This window comes from Canis lupus, chromosome 30 (genome assembly GCF_011100685.1).
Source record: "Canis lupus familiaris isolate Mischka breed German Shepherd chromosome 30, alternate assembly UU_Cfam_GSD_1.0, whole genome shotgun sequence".
NCBI lineage: Eukaryota > Metazoa > Chordata > Mammalia > Carnivora > Canidae > Canis > Canis lupus.
This window is the reverse complement of record NC_049251.1, coordinates 11,831,499-11,850,134: the sequence shown is the minus strand read 5'-3', so window position 1 is coordinate 11,850,134 and position 18,636 is coordinate 11,831,499. Positions and strand designations below refer to the sequence as shown.

At 50.5% G+C, this 18,636-nt stretch overlaps 2 protein-coding genes across 4 annotated transcripts in view; one reads left to right on the top strand and one right to left on the bottom strand.

Annotated features, from left to right (window-relative positions):
* DUOX1 (dual oxidase 1) overlaps positions 1-8,773 on the bottom strand; it is a 32,198-nt gene extending 23,425 nt beyond the window's left edge. Inside the window, exons 1-12 of the mRNA NM_001003122.2 lie at positions 8,668-8,773; positions 7,966-8,042; positions 7,124-7,277; positions 6,756-6,861; positions 4,847-4,930; positions 4,520-4,684; positions 3,048-3,235; positions 2,744-2,945; positions 2,458-2,624; positions 1,984-2,044; positions 1,759-1,855; positions 729-819 (exon numbers count right to left, since the gene is read on the bottom strand). Of these exons, the coding sequence (NP_001003122.1) occupies positions 729-819; positions 1,759-1,855; positions 1,984-2,044; positions 2,458-2,624; positions 2,744-2,945; positions 3,048-3,235; positions 4,520-4,684; positions 4,847-4,930; positions 6,756-6,813 (1,113 nt within the window). The 5' untranslated portion in view covers positions 6,814-6,861; positions 7,124-7,277; positions 7,966-8,042; positions 8,668-8,773. The remainder of the gene's footprint in view (positions 1-728; positions 820-1,758; positions 1,856-1,983; positions 2,045-2,457; positions 2,625-2,743; positions 2,946-3,047; positions 3,236-4,519; positions 4,685-4,846; positions 4,931-6,755; positions 6,862-7,123; positions 7,278-7,965; positions 8,043-8,667) is intronic.
* A 310-nt stretch (positions 8,774-9,083) lies between these two features.
* Positions 9,084-18,335, top strand: DUOXA1 (dual oxidase maturation factor 1). 3 transcript variants are annotated; one of them, XM_038580298.1, is made up of 8 exons: positions 9,084-9,131; positions 9,688-9,766; positions 14,945-15,121; positions 15,443-15,500; positions 15,812-15,946; positions 16,157-16,370; positions 16,625-16,842; positions 17,532-18,335. In XM_038580298.1, exons 3-8 carry the CDS (start codon positions 14,975-14,977, stop codon positions 17,786-17,788), a joined length of 1,029 nt encoding a protein of 342 aa, XP_038436226.1. In that variant the 5' UTR covers positions 9,084-9,131; positions 9,688-9,766; positions 14,945-14,974; the 3' UTR covers positions 17,789-18,335. The 3 variants fall into 3 exon arrangements, with proteins under 3 accessions (XP_038436226.1, XP_038436228.1, XP_038436227.1); XM_038580300.1 differs by lacking the exon at positions 9,084-9,131 and adding an exon at positions 9,182-9,222; XM_038580299.1 differs by lacking the exon at positions 9,084-9,131 and adding an exon at positions 9,220-9,330.
* The last annotated feature ends 301 nt before the right edge of the window (positions 18,336-18,636 follow it).

Sequence of the window (18,636 nt, the reverse complement as noted above, 5' to 3'; positions counted from 1 at the left end):
CACCGAGGTCTTTTTCAATTCAGCACTATGACTCTGATTCTGCGCATTCCTGTTCTTCCTTTCCCTCCCATCTCTCTTTACCTCTTTTCTCCTCTTATGAACACTCTACATCAAGTATTGATTTTGCTTTAAATTATTTGTCAATGGGATGCCTGGGTGGCTCAGCAGTTGAGCATCTGCCTTTGGCTCAGGATGTGATCCTGGGGTCCTGGTATTAAGTCCCGCATCAGGCTCCCCACCAGAAGCCTGCTTCTCCCTCTGCCTATCTCTCTGTGTCTCTCATGGATAAATAAATAAAATCTTAAAAAAAAAAAAAGGTATTTAGAAAAATTATTTGTCAACACTCTTCACCCACACTGGCCAGGTTTGGATGGAACAGATTATCCCTGATAATGTCAGAATTCTTCCCTCCTTCTTGTTCCCCCCCAACATACACATTCACACACTGCCTTAGGTATGTCTAATTGGGACATTTCTTTTGGGGGTACTCCGAGGCCTACAGGGGACCCAGAGCTGTCAAGGGAGAAGAAAAACCTAGAACCACATTTGCATATAGGGCTCACTGTCCGTCACATAGCCCTGAGGTCGGGGTGGAGGACTGACTTTTGAGCATGCATATAGCTAGCTGCCTTGGCCCTGCTGCCAACCTTCATCACATACCTGACACTCATACACAGAAGTGCATGTGCACACACACACTACACACATACACCCACCCACATACTGACCTTTCGACTCCAGTAGCTATTGCAGACCCGGAGAGCTCTGGAGATACTTGAGTTCCTATTGATGACCTCTTGGAAGTGACAACTGGCATTTCTGAAATGCAAGTAGAAAGGGAGTGATGACTGAGGCCATGGGGTCCTAAAGTCAGGCAACAGCTCTGGTCTCCAAGACTATATATAGCCAGGAGCCAGGTCATTGTAAACATCTAAAAATGTACCCAAAGCATGCACATGCCTCACCTCCCTCTGTCTCTTTCTCCATCTCACTGTCTATACATATATTACTCAAAAGCATGAGGCTCCTTTTAGAGTACCATTTCTTTCCTGATTCCCAAAGAGAGAGTTTATACATTATATATATAACATATATATGTAAGTTAAAACATTTTAAAAGGATTTTAATCATTGTTTTGAAATTACTTGTCTATGGAAAAGTCAATTGTTATGATTTCTGTGGTTCTCATCAGGCATATCTAAAAATTGTTCCCGAGTAAGAAAATCTAACCTATGAATTGTTTTTAAATTATAACACAATTGTGAAAAGAAATGGCATTTTTGTTCCATATACATTTAATTAAATATGTGTTTTTTAGTTTAAAGTTCCCTTTTCATTATTTTGGAGTCAAAATGTATCTTCAGCTCTCACACATTTCTATTGTAATTCCCTCCAAAGGCTTGCAAGCCCCAGGTCCTGTGCCTATAGCTAAAAATGTCCCTTGTGTAGTGTCAAGACCTAATGTTCAGATGAGCAGGCTTTGTAACTCACCCTCTGAGCCTAAATTAGCCTGTGTTTAATTGGGGGGTTAATATACACCAGCTATAGGGAAATGGACATAAAGTGCTTAAAAACCACACTGATGTCTTTTTAAAACACTGTTCTCCCCACTACCACCACCACCCAAGTTCACTGTTCCCTTGGGAAATGAGCACACTTCAGACTGATAATCCTTTCCTGAGGGCTCTAAAGAGCAGATTTTTCTCAAATGACATCCCCACTCCCCCCAACACACCAACATTTACCCTTTGCGCTCACCTCATGTAAATGCCAGGAGGCACCATGGTGGAGAAGAACTGCTCAGAGGCCACCAGGAACTCTGGGGAGATGCTGGGGTCCAGGAAAGGGTTATATCCTGGGGGAAGGCGAGAGGAGAGGGGATAGGAACATTTAGCCCTTCACTGCCCAGCCTCCTTCCCCACCCCCTGCTGCCTCCCTCCAAAATACTGCTAGCTCTCCCATTCTTCCTCCTCAATCCTTCACCTGCATACTTCACTGGTGCTTGCTGCAGGAAGCTGGGCAGCCACTCATAGAGAGCAATGTTCTGAGGGTCAAGAGAGGGCAAAAGGGAGGCAAGTGCTGGAGCAGTCCCGCTGGAGGGACCTGAGCCCAAGGAAGCCTTAGGTGGGAGATGAGGGCCAGGCAGGGGCAGTCAGTCATAAGGGAGGCAAGTCAAACGGGACAGGTGTGGAGGCCTGTCCCCCACTAGGAACACGGGATGGGAGCAGGGACCACTAGCTAAGAAGCACAGCCAAGTCTCCTGTATAATAGCCCTTTGCCTGCCCCTCCTCCTTGGGGTCCATTCCCAGATGCTAGCTCCAGTTCTGGGGAGCAGCGTCCTCCTGGAAAGGGGCGTTTCTGGGGGCTGCTCATGCGAGGAACGAGGGCTCCGCGGGGCACGGTGGGGGTGGGGGGGTGGGGGGCAGGCGGGGGACGAGGGGAGGGCGTGTGACGGACCTGGTAGGTGGCAATGACCCTCTTGCGCGCGTGCTGGAACAGCTCCTCGTCCCCCCAGTGCGGGTGCTGGCGGGCCAGCCGCTGCGCGCACAGGTTGTGGTAGCGGAACCACAGCAGGCCCAGCGCCTGCAGGAAGGGGTCGCGGTTCCCTCGCTCCGCCCCGAAGGCTGCACGCACGCAGGGCCAGGGCCGCAGGGAGGAGATGGGCGGCGGTGTGACCACGGGGAGTGCCCCGGCCGCCCCCGCCCCCGCCCCCGGCCGCCCCCGCCCCCGCCCCCGGCCTCACCGTACAGGCCCCCGGGCCCGCGCTGGCCGCTGGCGGGGTCGGGCGCGCTCCACATGAGCAGGGGCGGTTGCGCGTTCCGGGGGAAGGCGGGGTCGGGCCCCGACGCCAGCTGCCCCCCGGAGAAGCTCCGCAGCGCGTCGCTCCAGGAGTGCGAGGAGCCGTAGATGGCGCTGCCGTCCAGCCAGCCCGTCACGGCGTTGGTCTGCGGGGGCACCGGGGGGCTGAGCCGCGCTGGCGGAGGCGGGTGTCCGCGGGCGAGGCTGTGGGAGGACCCGCACCCGGGAGCCCGCCTGCCTCGTCTCACCAGGTCCCGGGGGTTACTGGGGCTCTGTCCGCTCTCGGGGTCCCAGCGGCTCCTCTGGAAGGGGAGGACCACGTCCCCGCGCCCGTTGGGGTCGAACACCGGGTCCCCGGGCGGGATGCGGATGTTGAGGAACTCGGCTGGGCAGCCGGGTGTCTCCACGCTCACCAGGTCCGAGAGCACGTGGTAGCCTGTTGGCAAGAGAGGGTAGGGGGACACGGTGTGCTAGGCCAGCTGAGGGCCACTCTCCCTTCTGCATCAGTATCTAGCCCTCCTAGACTTCCCTTGAAGCTTCAAAAGACTCCTCAGCCGTTTAGAGTAAAGCCAAGTCTTGACCTCCTCCACCCTTCCTAATCCTTTGTTACACCCTGGTCCAAACTGTTTTCATTGCCAGTTTGGTCTTCTCCTTGGTAACTGGGAGGTGCCGGGTGAGTGTGCCTAGGCAGTCCTGCTGGGAGCACCTGCTCCAACATGCAGCTGGGAGCAGCCTGCCCAGAGAACCTGTCAGTCTCACTGCAACGCTGGACACTTAGAATCAAATGTAGACACATGGGTGGCCAGCAGGAGCCAAGCATTCCGACTGGGAGCCAACAACCCACAGTCACTGGGGTCACACCACCCACCCTAGCACCCCTATTTTGACACACACACCCACCAGCCCTCTAGCCAAAATCAGAACCCTGCCCTAAGACTGTCCTAGGAGTCACAGAAGCAAAAAGTGAGAATAGGTTCCCACCAAGAGTCCCTACCAGATTATTGTCATGCTCCTGCCTCTACCTGTACTTCCATCAACAGCTCAATGTGAGGCAAATTTATGCTTCCTCCATCCAGACTTTCTCCTTTTACTTTTTCTTCCCCAGAAAAAATACAAGACATGGCTTTCTTGACTTAAGGAAAGTCATGTTAGGCCCCAGACATCTTGTAATTTATGACTACTTGCCCAAAGTACATTCTTGAGTTATCTTTGCAGGATTTAAACCCCCTTGAGCACTCAGATATCAGATCAGTTAAAGACAGAGAATTGATGCCTACCTTTGCCAGCCCTTGTGTGACTTCCATCAATTAAGACCTGGACTCTGTCACTCTGAGATGACTTTTGCCTAAATTCTAGGCTGAATTCCCCATTGTACAAGTGCCTTTATGAATCTGTAAGTACCTTTAGCTTAAAACTTCCCCAATTTTGTTATTGGGGAAGACACTGCTTTGGGAAATATCTTACATGTTCCCCCTTACTTGTTCCAAATAAAACTCCTAATTCTTGGCTTAGTTGTGTCTTTTGGCTCAACACTCCCCAAGAGGCAAATCCAGTTTTGGGTAACAGTATCCCATCCCACTGCCTCCCTCTCCGTCTCTCACCCCCATCTCTAAGATCCTCCATAACTTCTCTCTCTCTCACTCCCTGACTCCCTGCCTCAGACATAGAGGTGTCCAGTGGACCCTACTGGCCTCCATCCCCCAGAGGTTGAGGCCCTCACCAAAGAAGACTCCTAGCACTGTTCGGTTTCGCAGGGAGGCCTGCCCTGCAGGGCCCCTCATGGCAGCGTTGCTAAGGTCTCTGGGGTTAGGCAGGTGAGGTTCTCCCAAGGGCTGGTACACACCATCTGCATAGCTGGCTGGAACCAGGCGCTGGAGCCGAGAGCCTGGGGTTAGAGGGGTAGGGACAAAGATTAATCCTCAGTGGGGCTCCCTTACCTCCTCTCTCCCAGGCTTCCCTCCATACCACAGATCCTAAAACCTTAATAATCAATGAGCCTTTGCTGGCACCCTGGCCCTGGGGCTGTCTCCACTTGGCCCTCACCTACCTTTGCTGCCCCACTTGTGCTCCATGAGGTTGTTGTACCACCCATCAAATCGCTGCACCTCCCAGGAAATGGGTTTCTGAGCTCCTGTGTGAGAAGAGGGAAGGGGCAGCTGGGTTAGTTCAGGCATGAGAGGGCAGGCAAGCCTGCAAGATATAGGTCTTGGGATCCTGGCAAGGAAAGCAGCAGAAGTGGACCCCAGGCACACTGTGGAAGGTAGGGTGCAAAGGGAGAGAACTGAGGACAAAATGATATCCAAACTCAAGCTCTCAGTGAGGGGAACATGGTAGGGAGCACTGAAGCAGCATAGCCAGGGGCAGTGTGTGCTGATAAAGAACCTCTAAGAACAAGACAGAAGCTAAAGAATAGTAGCGATGTGGAAGGGCATGCAGGAGCTTCCTACTGCCCTCACAGCTCAGCTTCCTGGGGGATAGGGCAGGACAGAAACCATTCCCAGCCCTAAGATATCATATGGAGCAAGAGCCAGCTACATCCCAAAAGCCAGCCAACCACTCTTCCACCCAGGAAAGGAGAGGTCATTCTGTGACCACTCCCTGGGTAGGGGTAGTGTGGAGAGGGGCTTGGCCCTCTCCTGCCAAGCAAAGCCCAGGGCAAGGGTATGAGCCCTGGGTCTGTGGCTCTGGGGTCTATTGCTACTCTGATCTCTTTTCCAGTTTCAGTTTCTGGGGTGGGATCAGGGACTGCCTGGTGATAACCTTGCCTTTCCTCTCTGTTGAGGCATCATGTTCCTCCTATAATTCCCCTTGTTGATTATCCTATTATACTTTCCAAAAACTAGGATCTGGAAGGGAGCACTCAGTTGTTGAGGGAAGAACTCAGACAGTGAGGGAAGAGGGAGGGGTCCAAAATCAGAGGTGGAATGGGGGTCCTTTTGGTCAGTAGATCAGATGACCAGTCATATTCCTTTCCCCAAACCAAAAAGCTAGAGGACTAAAACTCCCTCTCTAGTCACTTCAGAGAAAGAACAAAGAAAAGGACCCACATCAGCCAGCAAGAGACCCATTCCTCACAGACCAAGGGCAAGATCTCAGAGCTACCCTCTGGCCCCACATTCATGTGCATGTGCACGTCCATGCGTGCACATTCACTCACCCAGAAGCCAGAGAAGGAAAGTGACTCAGGCCCTGATGTTTGAGCAAAGAGCACAACCAAGGATTCAGGACTTGGGGCAGGAACTAGGGCAGCTACGTTACATGTGATCTCTAAAATAAGATGAACTGGTGGCAGAACAAGGGGGAGGAAGGCCTTTGGGGAAGGGTATAAGGTAGAATGCCTCCTGGGAATAAATGGCAAGAGCTGGCTAGGAAAGGAAGATCCAAGATCAAAGCAAAGAGAGAGTTGGAAGGAATAGGAATGTGAACAGCTCTGTCCTGGGAGAAACTGCAGGGGTCCACTGCCTTCAGTCAGAATAGATCATTCATCATTCCACAGGTTTCCTCTGCTTCCTTTTCTTGTATCCTCCTGATGATAAGGAACTGCCTTTTTTTTTTTAAACCTAACTTGTAGCATCGCAAACCCACTCCCCTTCTCAGAGACCCAGACTTCAGAGAATGGCCTCAGATTCTAGTAAGAGACTGTCCAAAGCTGACAGTAACAAGATGAAATCAAATGGACCATATTGGTGGTGGTGGGTGGTTTACTGTTTTCATATTGTTTTAAAACACTGGTGACTTCCCTTCAGCTTTGGGTCTAATCTGGCCACAAGATCCTTTATTGTTTTGTATGCCTCATCCATCTTTCCCCACCTGGGATCAGGGGGTCCTTACTTTATGAAGAAAGAAAGAAGACAGATGAGAGAGAAAGGGCCACCAGACTGTAAGGAATGAAATTGGAAATGCTGACACAGCAAGGTTCCTCTGCTCCTAACTCTACTTCTTCAATTTGTACTTACCCATGGATGTCCATGACCCAACCAGGAATGTCCATGTCAGAGCCAGGCAGAAGCCCATGATGAATATAATAGGGCTCAGGTGTTAGAACACCCTAAAATGGAGACCCTAGAAAAAGAGGACAGGGAGAATGCATCCAGCAATTCAGGAGATTCAGGCCAGGGCCTCTGCAGGTCCCTGTGAATCTAGGTGTGGGCTGGACCAACACCATAGTGGGGAGCAAAGAGCAGGAGACTCACCGTCTCCCAAGAATCTTTCATTCATTCAACAAACACTTGACAAGCATTCACTATGTATCAGGCACTGACCTAGGAAGTGGAGATTAAGTGATGAACAAAGCAGACAGAAATCTCTGCCTTTCTGGACTTACCTTCTGAAAAACCTTGCTTTGGCCCAGCTTCCAGAAGTATATATTCCTTGGACAGAGTCTTGCTCAGGGGCCAGGACACTGGGCTGCTGCTAGTCCACGAATGTGGTCTTAGGCAGGTCACTTATCTGGTCTGGACCTTGGTTACCTCTTCCAGCTATGGGAGTAAACATGCCTGAACTGTCTATCTCCTAGCATGGTTGCCAGAATCAAATGCAAGAATGAGGTTGAATTCAAAGCAAGAAAGGCTACAGGTGTTATGTAAATGTGATATGTAGAGAGAGTGGGCTCTGTGGACTCAAAGAATACAGCACTAGGCACTCCTGTGTTTGGTGCCAGCTTTCTGCTCTCTCTCCCCAGGCCAACAAATTGCCCAGAGACAACAGGGAAACAGAGGCAGCAGGGGACTCAGGCTGGGGCTCCTAACTGGCATAGGTAGTGCCTCAGGACAGTAATGACCTTCTAAAGTCCCCCGTAGAAACTGGGGGTGGGGTGGGGCTGGGGAACTCTCTAGTGGAAGAAGGTGGGAGTTCAGAGAAAGCCTTAGGGCAAACCAAATCCTCAGGACTCTTGAATAGGTTGTCTAGTCCCAGAGGAGGAGCCCCAGAGGGTGACCTCATCCCCAACTTGCCATCTCCTATTAAACAAATGAAAAACCCTAAGCCCTGTCATAACTCAAAAGCTCAGCATTCCACTCACTCCATCACAGAGACTGTCCAGATGGTGGCCTTTGATAGAATGTGAAGAACTGGGTCCGGAACAGTTGAAGCCATAGGGATGGACATGCTGATGAGGCCATAGTGGTCCTTCCCTGATCTAGGATGCCCTGCCCCTTCCCCTCTTACCACTGTGTCTTCAGGATCCTGGACCCCAGCTGGTAAAAGCATGCAGTGAGCTTTCAGGCCAAGCTGTGGGGATAAACCTGAAGAGGAATGTGGGCATGCTTAAAACCCACTCCTTTCAGGTAGGTAGCCACAATGGTTTATACAGCAACATTGGTTCAGTAACTTTCTAACAACCTTGAGCAGAAGGCATAACCTTATGACAGGGCAGTGAAGCCCCAGGCAGTGGCAGAACCAGGGAGAGAACACAGGCCTACCTTGTTCTTGCTCCACATGGCTACTTTTCCAGTTTGAACTCCTACAATGGTGACCCTGGGGTGGGGGTAAATATAAGCCAAAGCCTTAGGGATTCCAACCTGGTCCCAAGGGAAGGTTGAGGGGAAGCCTGGACTCTCTAAAAACCCAAAGTTCCCTCCCTGGCATAACGTGCTGGTGCCAGGAAGAGCTCCAGAGAGATCCTCTAGGCCCAAGCAAAGTGGGCCACGGAACATTCCCAGTTCTCCGAGAACCTAAAACTTTGGTGGGGTGGAGGATAGGCCTGAACACGTTCCATTGGAGGCCCCCTCGGGCTAGTAACCGAGGCGCAGGGGGGCCAGGGCTCCAATTCCCCTTCCCCCAAGGAGCACAGCGGAGCTGGGGCGCGCTCCACCGAAGCCACCGGGGAGTCCCTCCCCCGGAGCGCCGAGAAGCCCTTCGGGGTCTGACCTGCGGCCGCGGCGTCCCTGGCCCCGGAGTGCGGCTTGTCTCCCTCCCGGCTCGCAGCGGGGCCCCCGACGCCCGCTCCCCGCCGCCTGGCTCCGCAGCTCTGCGCGGGGCGGGCGGGGCTGTGGGTGCGGAGCCGACGGCGCGGCCCAGCGCTGAGGCGGGGCGGGGCGGGGCGGGGCGGGGCGGGGCGGGAGGCGAGTCGGCGCGCCGGGGACCCGCCGGGGTGCGCCGAGGGGCCCGGGGTGCGCCAGGCGAGGCGGCACCGGCTCGCGGGGCTCAGGCGCGACATCGGTCCCGTCCGCGGCAAGGGCTCGTCCGTGCGGCCGCCTGGACGGCGAAGAGGGCAAGTCTGCTCCGGGTGGGGAGGGGGCGGAAGACCGGGAGGGTGCGGGGGAGGGAAATCTGGGAACGTCACCCCCAAACTCCCCACACCTTCGGACCGGGCATCAGGACCAGGAGGACCGGTCAGCGCGCGCACACCTTCGGATCTGGGCATCAGGACCAGGAGGACCGGTCAGCGCGCGGCAAGGAAGCTCGTCCCAAGACCCTGAAAGAGTGGGTGGCAACCCCCCCCCCACCCTCCCGGGGTTCCTCGTGAGCTCCCGAGACCTCAGGCCCTCGAGCCCCGCCCGCGCTCCCGCGGGTGTCGGACTGCCTCGCTAGGTTTGTGCGGGAGCTGCCCGGGGTCCCGGGCAGGGGGCAGGAGGAGGAGGGGCCGGAGGGATGGCGGGGGGCGGGCGGGGGGGTGGCTCTTGCGCGCGGCCCCTCCCGAGTCCCAGATCCAGGACGGGGGGGGCGCGGGGGGCAGCGCCTCAGTGCCTCGGGTGCGGCCTGAGAAGGTTGAGAGCCGCTTGGAGTGGCGGGCGGGGAAGCACCCGGACCCGGTTTGTCCAGTCCGAGGCCTGGTCCTTCAGTGAATTAGGGGAAGTGTGGGGTTGGAAGCGAGCTGGGCCGGGAGAGGGAGCGCGCTTTCGGTGACAGAACGCCCGGCCCTGGTTCCCGGCCTAATCCCACCCCCAGAAGCGCTGCCCGGGACGTTCCACCGCGAGGAGGCCAGCGGCAGGGGTCGCCACGCACGCATTGTTGGCAAGACGCGAAGGTAAGGACGTAGTGGTCCAGGGGTGGGTGGCGGGGGTGAGTCTGCGGGTCTGTGCGGTCAGGGAGGGTTCTGCGCAGCGGCCTTAGAGTGCCGCCCCTGCCCCGCACGTGCACTTCCAGCGCCCACCCAGGGCAAGTTCAGATCGAGTGGGAGTTCCTCAAAGAGAGAGCTTGGTAAGAAATTTAAGAGGAGGCGGTAAACGCCACTGGGTTTACAGACATGGCATCCTTATCCCGGTTTACCTGGAGCCCAGGTAGTTTGACTCACATGATTCAGCCCCTCTGGGCTCCTTACCTCAGCCCTGACTGGGGATTCCTGCCTCAACCCACTTCTCAGATCTTCTATTGCTCCACTTAATCATACCTTGGTGCAACAGTACACACACACACATGTCCACTCATCTTCTTGAAGAAGCTGGGGCAGGAGCTCCTGGCAGGGTTCCCTTAGCCAGCCAGAGTTGTAAACTTTTAATGGGATCAACTCCAACCAGAGAAACAAAATATTACATTCCAGTAGCTGTGTATCATTAATCAGAGCTCTTGGCAACTCCAGCCATGTCACCCATTACCCTTTGTAGAGAATAACTAGGTTCCAGAAGATGGGGGAGGTGGGAGAGGCAGGCTACTGGATGGGCCACAGAACATTAAGAAAGCACTTGAGAAGTTTGAATGCTGAGGACCTGCTATACCAGGCTGAATTTTCTTAAAGGTGTGTAACTTTATTCCTTGCCCACCCCTCATACATACACACTCTACTTCAACCTGAGATAGGTAAGGATTACATTAACTGTCTGAAACACAACTGAGCAATAGAAATGCTTCAGTATTTTAAGGGAGTTCAGAAAGGTGGGGGGGGGGGGTGCCCCTCACTTGTCCAGGCCAGGGAGGAGGGAGGACCCCAGAGTGTGGGGATTGGCCAATCCATTGAGAAAGCCCCTCAGTTTTGTCACCGGGGCCTCTGATTGAGGGCTTATGTATCTAGTTCTCTATGTTACTGAGAACTACTTTCTTCTCCTGTCTATATTTCTGTTTACAGAAATTGTAAGTGTATGTCTGACTGTATCTTGTGCTTATTTATATCAATATCCATTGTGTCTACATATTAGTCATGGTGGTGAGCTAGGGAGAAGTGAGTGAAGACTGACAAAAGGTTTTTCTCAGATTGGAAGAAATTCTGCTGTCAGAGCCTCCTTGGCTTGCCAAGGAGGAAGATTTTCCAAAGGGAAACTACAATCTGTAAGAAAAGCAGTATCGCTGGGCATGGGGACTTTTCATTTCAGTCCCACTACTTCATACAGGAGGCCTGTTACCTTAATAATTAAAACTAATTTGAGATCAGTGTCATCCAAAATTAACTTTAGATTAGACAATGTAGGTTAAGGAAAACCTAATTCATTAAATTTTTTTTTTTTTTTTTTTTTTTTTTTTATTTATGATAGTCACAGAGAGAGAGAGAGAGGCAGAGACACAGGAAGAGGGAGAAGCAGGCTCCACGCACCGGGAGCCTGACGTGGGATTCGATCCCGGGTCTCCAGGATCGCGCCCTGGGCCAAAGGCAGGCGCCAAACCGCTGCGCCACCCAGGGATCCCTAATTCATTAAATTAAACAAGAAGAAATTAAAGAAGGTGAATTTTATTCACCAACCATCTTTTTGCTTTAGTCATCTTTAGTAAATATTTTGGAGAATTGGAAATAAGTTAACATTGTTTTTTTTTTTGTACTTAAGATAGAGAGCCTTTTGTTAGTGTTTCTTTGAAGCACTATGTTATTAGAGATGAGCCATTCTTGTAAAATATTTTATAACCTCCCATTAAAATATATTCAGGAATAATGTTAACAGGTAACTCTAACCAAAATACATTACACAATTATTTGCTTATATTGCAAATATTTGTTTTTGAAATTTCAACATATAACATGTATTCATAGTATTAGCTAACTTGCTTTCTCTTCCTACTTTATTAACCAAGATATTCTATATTTTATAGAATTTTCTAAAAAATATAGCCTTCCATCACAATTGTAATGGCTTTAGTCTAGGTCATAGATAAAAAATTTCTAAAACATAAATAAAATCAATATCATCACACATTTTAAAAGATAACAATCTACAAGTTCTTAGTTATTTATCTTTAGCTTGTGTTGAAATACATTTCAGATTCAATTAAACATGAACATTCATACTTTGGATTCCAACTATTGGAAGAGACTTTCTGAAAATTTTGTGAAAGCACAAAAATGGACAGAGTTGGTCAAATCCCTTCCTGCCCAGTCTTTAGCCCTGTCCTGGTGACACTCCATTAACAATGAATGAGAGTTTAATACTGTATCGAGGACAGAGGGAGCATAGCTCCCTCTTGTGTGTGAAATAGAAGATGCCACCTAAAGGGAGAGGAACTCCTTCATATATTCGTTCATTCAACCCACAGTCTGATTAGTATATGCTACATGCAAGGGATGCAAAGATGGAGATTAGAAGCTAATGAGGAGACTGATGTTCACACAATTACAATACAGTGTAATTATTGTTTTCGTGGAAGCATATTCAAAATGCAATCAGAATATTAGGGAACATCCACCCTGGCCCAATGGTGTCAGAGGATATTTCATAGAGGGAGTAACATGAGCTGCGGCTTGAAGGGTGTAAAAGGAGTTTGCTAAGGGTAAGAGCATTCCAGGCAGAGGAAATAGCATATACAAAGGCATGAAGACTTGAAAGAGCGTGTCAGATTCAGGGAGAGGCCAGTAGTTCAGTATGGCTGGAGGTTAGTTAGGCTGGGCCAAAGACAGAGATGCAATGGTAGGTGAGATCAGATCACAGAGGACTTCGTATGTGATTGTGAGATTAGATTTTACCTAAAGCAAATAAGTAAGATGATTATATTTGCTTAGTCAAGGCAAGATAGATGAGGCTGAGCTAGGGCGTAGAGAAGGAAATGCATGGATGGTTTCAAGAAATGTTTAGGAGGTAAGATGGTCCAGCTTTCTGACTTATTTTATTGATAAGATGGTGATGCCACTAAAGAGACTTAAAAAACAGAATGAAAGCAGACCAGAGACAGTGAATTCAGTGTGGGACCTGTTAAATCTGAGGCATCCGTGGGAAAGCCAAGTGAAGATGTCTATGGGGCAATTGGCCCTTTTGTGTTTGAAGCCCAGGTAAGACGTCTACCTAGAGACAGATTTGAGAAGCATCAGCCATAGGAGTTTGCCTAGGGAATCATGAAGAGTGCTAGAAGAAAAGAGCCAAGACAGAATCCTGGGAAACAAACATTTCAGAGGGAGGAAGGACTAGCAAAGGAGCCACAAAAGGAATGGCCAAAAGCAGGAGACCCAGAAAAGCATGGTGTCATGGAGGTCCAAGGAGGACAAGTTTGAAGAAAGAGGGAACAGTCCACAATGCAAAATACCACAGAGAGATCAAGAATGATCAGTGAAAACTTCCCTTTGGATTTAGCATATGGTAACCTAATGGAGAAGTTGGAGATGGAGAGAAGCCAGATTGCAATGAGTTGAGGAGGTAAAGCAGTGAAAATACCAACATAGACTATTCTTGCAGAAAGCCTGGCTGTGAAGAGGGGAGAGTGGGATAAAACAGTAGCTGGAGGGACCGAGAAGTTCAAGGGAGAGAGTCCTTTCTCTTTGTGTTGTTAAGATGGGGGAAATGTATACATATCCTTAGAAGAAGGAGCCAGAAGAGAAAGAGAAGCTGAGAAGTTGTAAAGAGAAAGGGGATGATGAATGAGAAAGGTGGTAGGCAGGCAGGATTTGAGTGACAGCCCAGGAGGAAAAGAGGTACTTGTTCCTCTGGAATGGAAGAATTAAAGAGTTAAGAGAAAAGCAACACTTCATGTGAAAACTGGGACTCAGGTGTTATGTGACTTGTCCAAAAGACAGGATTAAAAGTTCAAATTGTCTGTCACTTTGTCTTTTTGCCTGACACTATGCTACCCCCAGAGACAGCATAGGAGGTGGCCCGCCTAGAAGGAGAGTAGAAGGCTGGGAGCCACCAGGTATTATAGAAGAATCACAGAATTTAGAACTAGAGAGGACCTGGAGATCACCATATCCAATTGTAGATGAGGAAACCAAGGGCCAAGGAGGTTGTCATTTGCCTCCCCAATGTTTTAAAATTAATGAAGAACTGGAACTGGACCCAGATCTGATTCTAACCCATGGTTCTCTCCGAGAAGGATTGGATAAAGAGATACATGGAGTAATAAAATGTCCCCTCTTTCCCAATGTGGTAGTAATAAAATGTCCCCTTTCCCCTATCGATGTCATTCTGTTTCAGATATTATTCTTAGCATTTTACACACACACAATCTTGTTTCACACTCACAATGACATTATCATCCCTATTTTGTAATAAAACCAAATCTCTGTAGGGGTCAAATAACTCACAAGAGGCAGAGGCAGAATTCAAACACAGAGCTGCTTAACTCCAAACTTATTCTTTCACTATATGGCTTAACAAGACCCTACCGGTCAGACTATAAATAATGGAGACTCCTGGGCAAACCAGGGCCCCAGTAGAGGTCACACATAGGGATATTAGCAGAGCTAGGTTCATTGACTGTCAAATGAGGTGAATGAACTCAATTATTTCAATTATGCTAGAGTTGCCAGAGCAGGAGCCAGGGTGCTTGAGAAAGTGGGACAGACCAGTGTGGGCATCGCCAGGACTGGGAATCAGTCCTCTGATAATGTAGTTGGATTATACACTTAGCAGAGCTGTCTGCCCTTTGTTCCTTTGGGGACTAAGAAAGAAAGCCAATCTTTTTGTAATCTGTACCATCTTTCACCCTTATGCCTTCACTTGATAGTAAATATAGCTCTTTTTATGTCCTGTGATTTGTCTGATTGTGCTGGAGGCCTGAGAGAGATAAAAGAGAATTATATTTCTTAAGACAGTCCTAGAGGAAGCAGAGAAGCCTCGAGGGTGGTTGTAGCACTGACTTAAGGGACCTCAGGGTCAGGAAAGGAGCATGAGGCAGCAGAGACAGATTGCCAAGACCCTCGCTCTCTTACAGTCAAAACATAGGGAGATGAAAGACAGAGGGGCAGTGGAATGGCAGTAGCAGTAGACTCTGGTGAGCTCCAGAGATGAGGGACCTAGTCTGGTTTACTCTCTGCTGTATTTCCAGCACTGAGACATACATATCTGTTGTCCTACAGCATACGCCTCCCCTGCACAACCCCACCAAAATGGCTACTCTGGGACACACTTTCCCCTTCTATACTGGTCACAAGCCAATCTTCCCAATGGACACCACCTTGGCCGTCATCATTGCCATCTTTCTGACTGCACTGGTCACCTTCATCATCATCCTGCCTGGCATTCGAGGCAAGATGGTGAGAAACATACCCAGCCCTGGAGACCCCAGCCCCAGAGAGATCTTGGCCTCAAGGTGAGGGGGCCAGACTCTCTGACTACAACCACACTCAGGAAAGAGCCTCCAGTCCTGAGAAAAAGTGTCACTCCTACTCCCTGATTCAAAAGATGATTATTGAGTACCTATTACATGCCAGACACTTTGATCTCAATTGACCAAGTGACCTCAATTTTAGAATATGTCCCCCTGCCTACACACACAGACACCCAAGTTTGGAAAGAGGAAGGGTGGATTTGGAAGGAGGGTGTTCCTTCCTAAACCTACCCACTCTGTGACTCAGAGGCTGTTCTGGCTGCTGCGGGTGGTGACCAGCTTATTCATCGGGGCTGTGATCCTGGGTGAGTGTGATCCTGTCCCATCTAGTTCCCTCAGCAGTCAGCTTCTCCTCTCCTTGTTTCCTCACTGGCAGCTTCTGCTTCAGGGAAGGGAGGGAGAGGCAGAAGCAGAGTGTCACCAAGGGAAATCTTGGGTTCTGATCCCTTTATTTGTCTTGGGCAAACATATTGTTGACAAGCTAACCATGAGCCAGAGACTGAGCTAGTTAACAGATCTACAATTGTGAGCAAAACAGACCTAGACCCCTTCTGACTCTAACCCAGTAATGCCTAGACCTTCCTGAGTTCCCATATGTCCAACTCCCCAACCCCAGCTGTGAATTTCAGTTCGGAGTGGTTCGTGGGCCAGGTCAGCACCAACACATCATACAAAGCCTTCAGTTCTGAATGGATCCGCGCAGATGTTGGGCTCCAGGTTGGTCTGGGAGGAGTCAACATTACACTCACAGGTGAGGGATGGCTCTTGTGAGGGAGGAGAAGATTCTGCTATGTCTTTGGGATCTGGTTTGGATCTACAGAATGGGGGGACGGTAGGAAGGGAAATTTCCAGACACTAAGACCAGCTCCTGTCCCTCTACCCAATGTGACAAGCCCCTACCTAGGCAAATGCCCACTCTGGTCCTTGGGTTCCTGCTGAGCACAACTGCCCCATTCCCCAGGAACCCCAGTGCAGCAGCTGAATGAGACCATCAATTACAACGAGGAGTTCACCTGGCGCCTGGGTGAAAACTATGCTGAGGAGTATGCAAAGGGACTGGAGAAGGGGCTACCAGACCCTGTGCTCTACCTCGCTGAGAAGTTCACCCCCAACAGCCCGTGTGGTCTGCATGGCCAGTACCGCCTGGCAGGACACTACACCTCAGCCATGCTCTGGTGAGGGTGGGATGGAGGCCCTGCTGGCCTAGACCTAGAAATGGAGTTTCTACCCATGTTTCCTCCACTTCTGTGGAAATCCCTAGTGGGGACAGGCTGGCACCAGGCTGGCACCCACAATGCTTGGTTGGGAAACCAATAGACAGAAATCCCTATCTCACATCTTTGGGATGTTCTTGGGTCCCTGAGCCTCCACCTGGGCCCTTCCGAGTAGAAGTGCCTAGGCCAGCCTTCATTTGGTCCTGGCTCTCTAGGGTGGCATTCCTCTGCTGGCTGCTGGCCAATGTGATGCTGTCCATGCCTGTGCTGGTCTACGGTGGCCACATGCTGCTGGCCACAGGCATCTTCCAGATGCTGGGACTGCTCTTCTTTTCCACCGCCACATCACTCACACCATCCTGTCCCCTGCGCCTGGGCACTGCTTCGCTGCACACTCACCATGGGCCTGCCTTCTGGATCACACTGACCACAGGTGAGGCCCAGCCCTGAAGATAGACACCAGAGATCTTAAGGCTGGGGAAGAAGGTCAAGGACCACCATATTGGTGGGGGTTGAGGGTCTGCCTCTGGTAGCCAGGATGCTCTTCCTCTCTTTAAAGCACCAACCCTCTTACATTACTCATCTCTGGATTTTCTCTCCTCAGTTCTACTCCCCACCCCCATGGATGCCTATGCCCTGTCTTCTGTCTTGTGTCTTCGGTCTCTGTCATTTCCCTCATTCCCTAACTCTTCACCCAGCTCTTTCCCAAATCTTCCAGTCTTGTGTCCCGGCCCACTTCCCCCAAATACTCTTCTCTGTGTCCTCCATTCCTTCTCTTTCCCTGCCTCACATAGCCTTAATTTGTCCTGCCCTTCCTCATGCCTCTTCCTCTGTGCCCTGCCCTTCCCTGAGGGTTCTGTTTTTGGAGTTCTCTCTTTCTCTTTCTCTGTCTCTTTCTCTTCTGAGATGTAATTCATGGCTCATTGGGCTGAGTCCAAAAACTCAGTACAACAGAGCCACATCAGCCATATGACCCTAAGCTAGTCCCTGCTCTGAGACCAAGTTGCCCTGAAACAGGGATGCCAGCAATTCTCTTAGAGTTGTTCTGATGCTCTTAGGAGAAGATGTTCTTGGCAGGGTGTTACTGTTACCAAGGCAGGACACCTGTTGTCTCATCCCCAGGACTACTTTGTGTGCTGCTTGGCCTGGCCATGGCAGTGGCCCACAGGATACATCCCCAAAGGCTGAAGGCTTTCTTCAACCAGAGTACGGGGGAGGATCCTGCACTGGAGTGGAATCCCGAGGAAGGGGGACTCCTGAGCCCCCGATACCGGTCCACAGCTGAGAGTCCTGAGCCCCAGGACATTCCTCTGTCAGAGGCTTCCTCTGAGGCATGCTGTAAGGAGAAGCATCCCACAGAGCCTGACTGTGCCCTATAAGGTTCTTCTCCCTGGTGGACACCTGGACTTCCAATCTGGTTGCAGATCTCATTGGAGCCTCACAAACCTGCCATGACTGACTGAAGGATGGGTTGTGTCTGGCCCCCAGCCCCAATCTGTAGGTGGAATAGGAAAAAGAAGCTCTTCCTATTGATGTTAAAAAACAAAACAAAAAGCCTTAAAATGCTAAACAGACATTGGGGCTGCCTATAAACCCTGTCTCCATGGTAATACCAAGCAGGTGCTGCCCATTTCTGCACAGCAACACTGCCTTCCCTAGGTACCTTGCCTCTTTGACAGGGCCGTTTATTGAAACTCAGCTTCATCTACATGGTGTGTGTGTGTGTGTGTGTGTGTGTGTGTGTGTGTGTGTGTGTGTGTGTCTGTGTGGTGGGTAGTCCCATTTCATCCCTCTACACCTCTTGTTTTCCTTTCTCCTGGTCCCTTTTGTTTTTCTTTTACTTCCCCAACTTGTGTGATCTCTTGGTACAATGAAAGCCCTGGGCAGGAGAAGAAACAAAACTTCTTGTCCTGGGCCTAATATTAACTCAGCGTGCTACATTATTTTTAAGCTCCCGTTCTCAAATTTGCCAAATAAGATTGTAGGTCTTGCCAAGGACCTTAAAAAAAAAAAAAAAAAAAAAAAATCCTAGGATTTGCATTTTTATGCCTTGCTGATATCTACCTTGGCCCTTGGACACTACCTCTTAGTGAATAAACTAGAGTTAATAAATGACCTCAAAAATGCCATTCCCTCCTACTCCACTCAGCTGGCGAGCAGAGGGGGATCCCACTGGGCCAGTGGGAGGGTGTCCTGCCTCCTTACTGCTACCTAGGATCCTTCTGGA

Coding starts and splice junctions, on each gene's coding strand:
- DUOXA1 (XM_038580298.1), top strand. CDS start 14,975: ATGGCTACTCTGGGACACACTTTCCCCTTCTATACTGGTCACAAGCCA. Junction 16,371..16,624: donor TACACCTCAGCCATGCTCTG/GTGAGGGTGGGA, acceptor CTGGCTCTCTAG/GGTGGCATTCCTCTGCTGGC. Junction 16,843..17,531: donor CTGGATCACACTGACCACAG/GTGAGGCCCAGC, acceptor TCTCATCCCCAG/GACTACTTTGTGTGCTGCTT.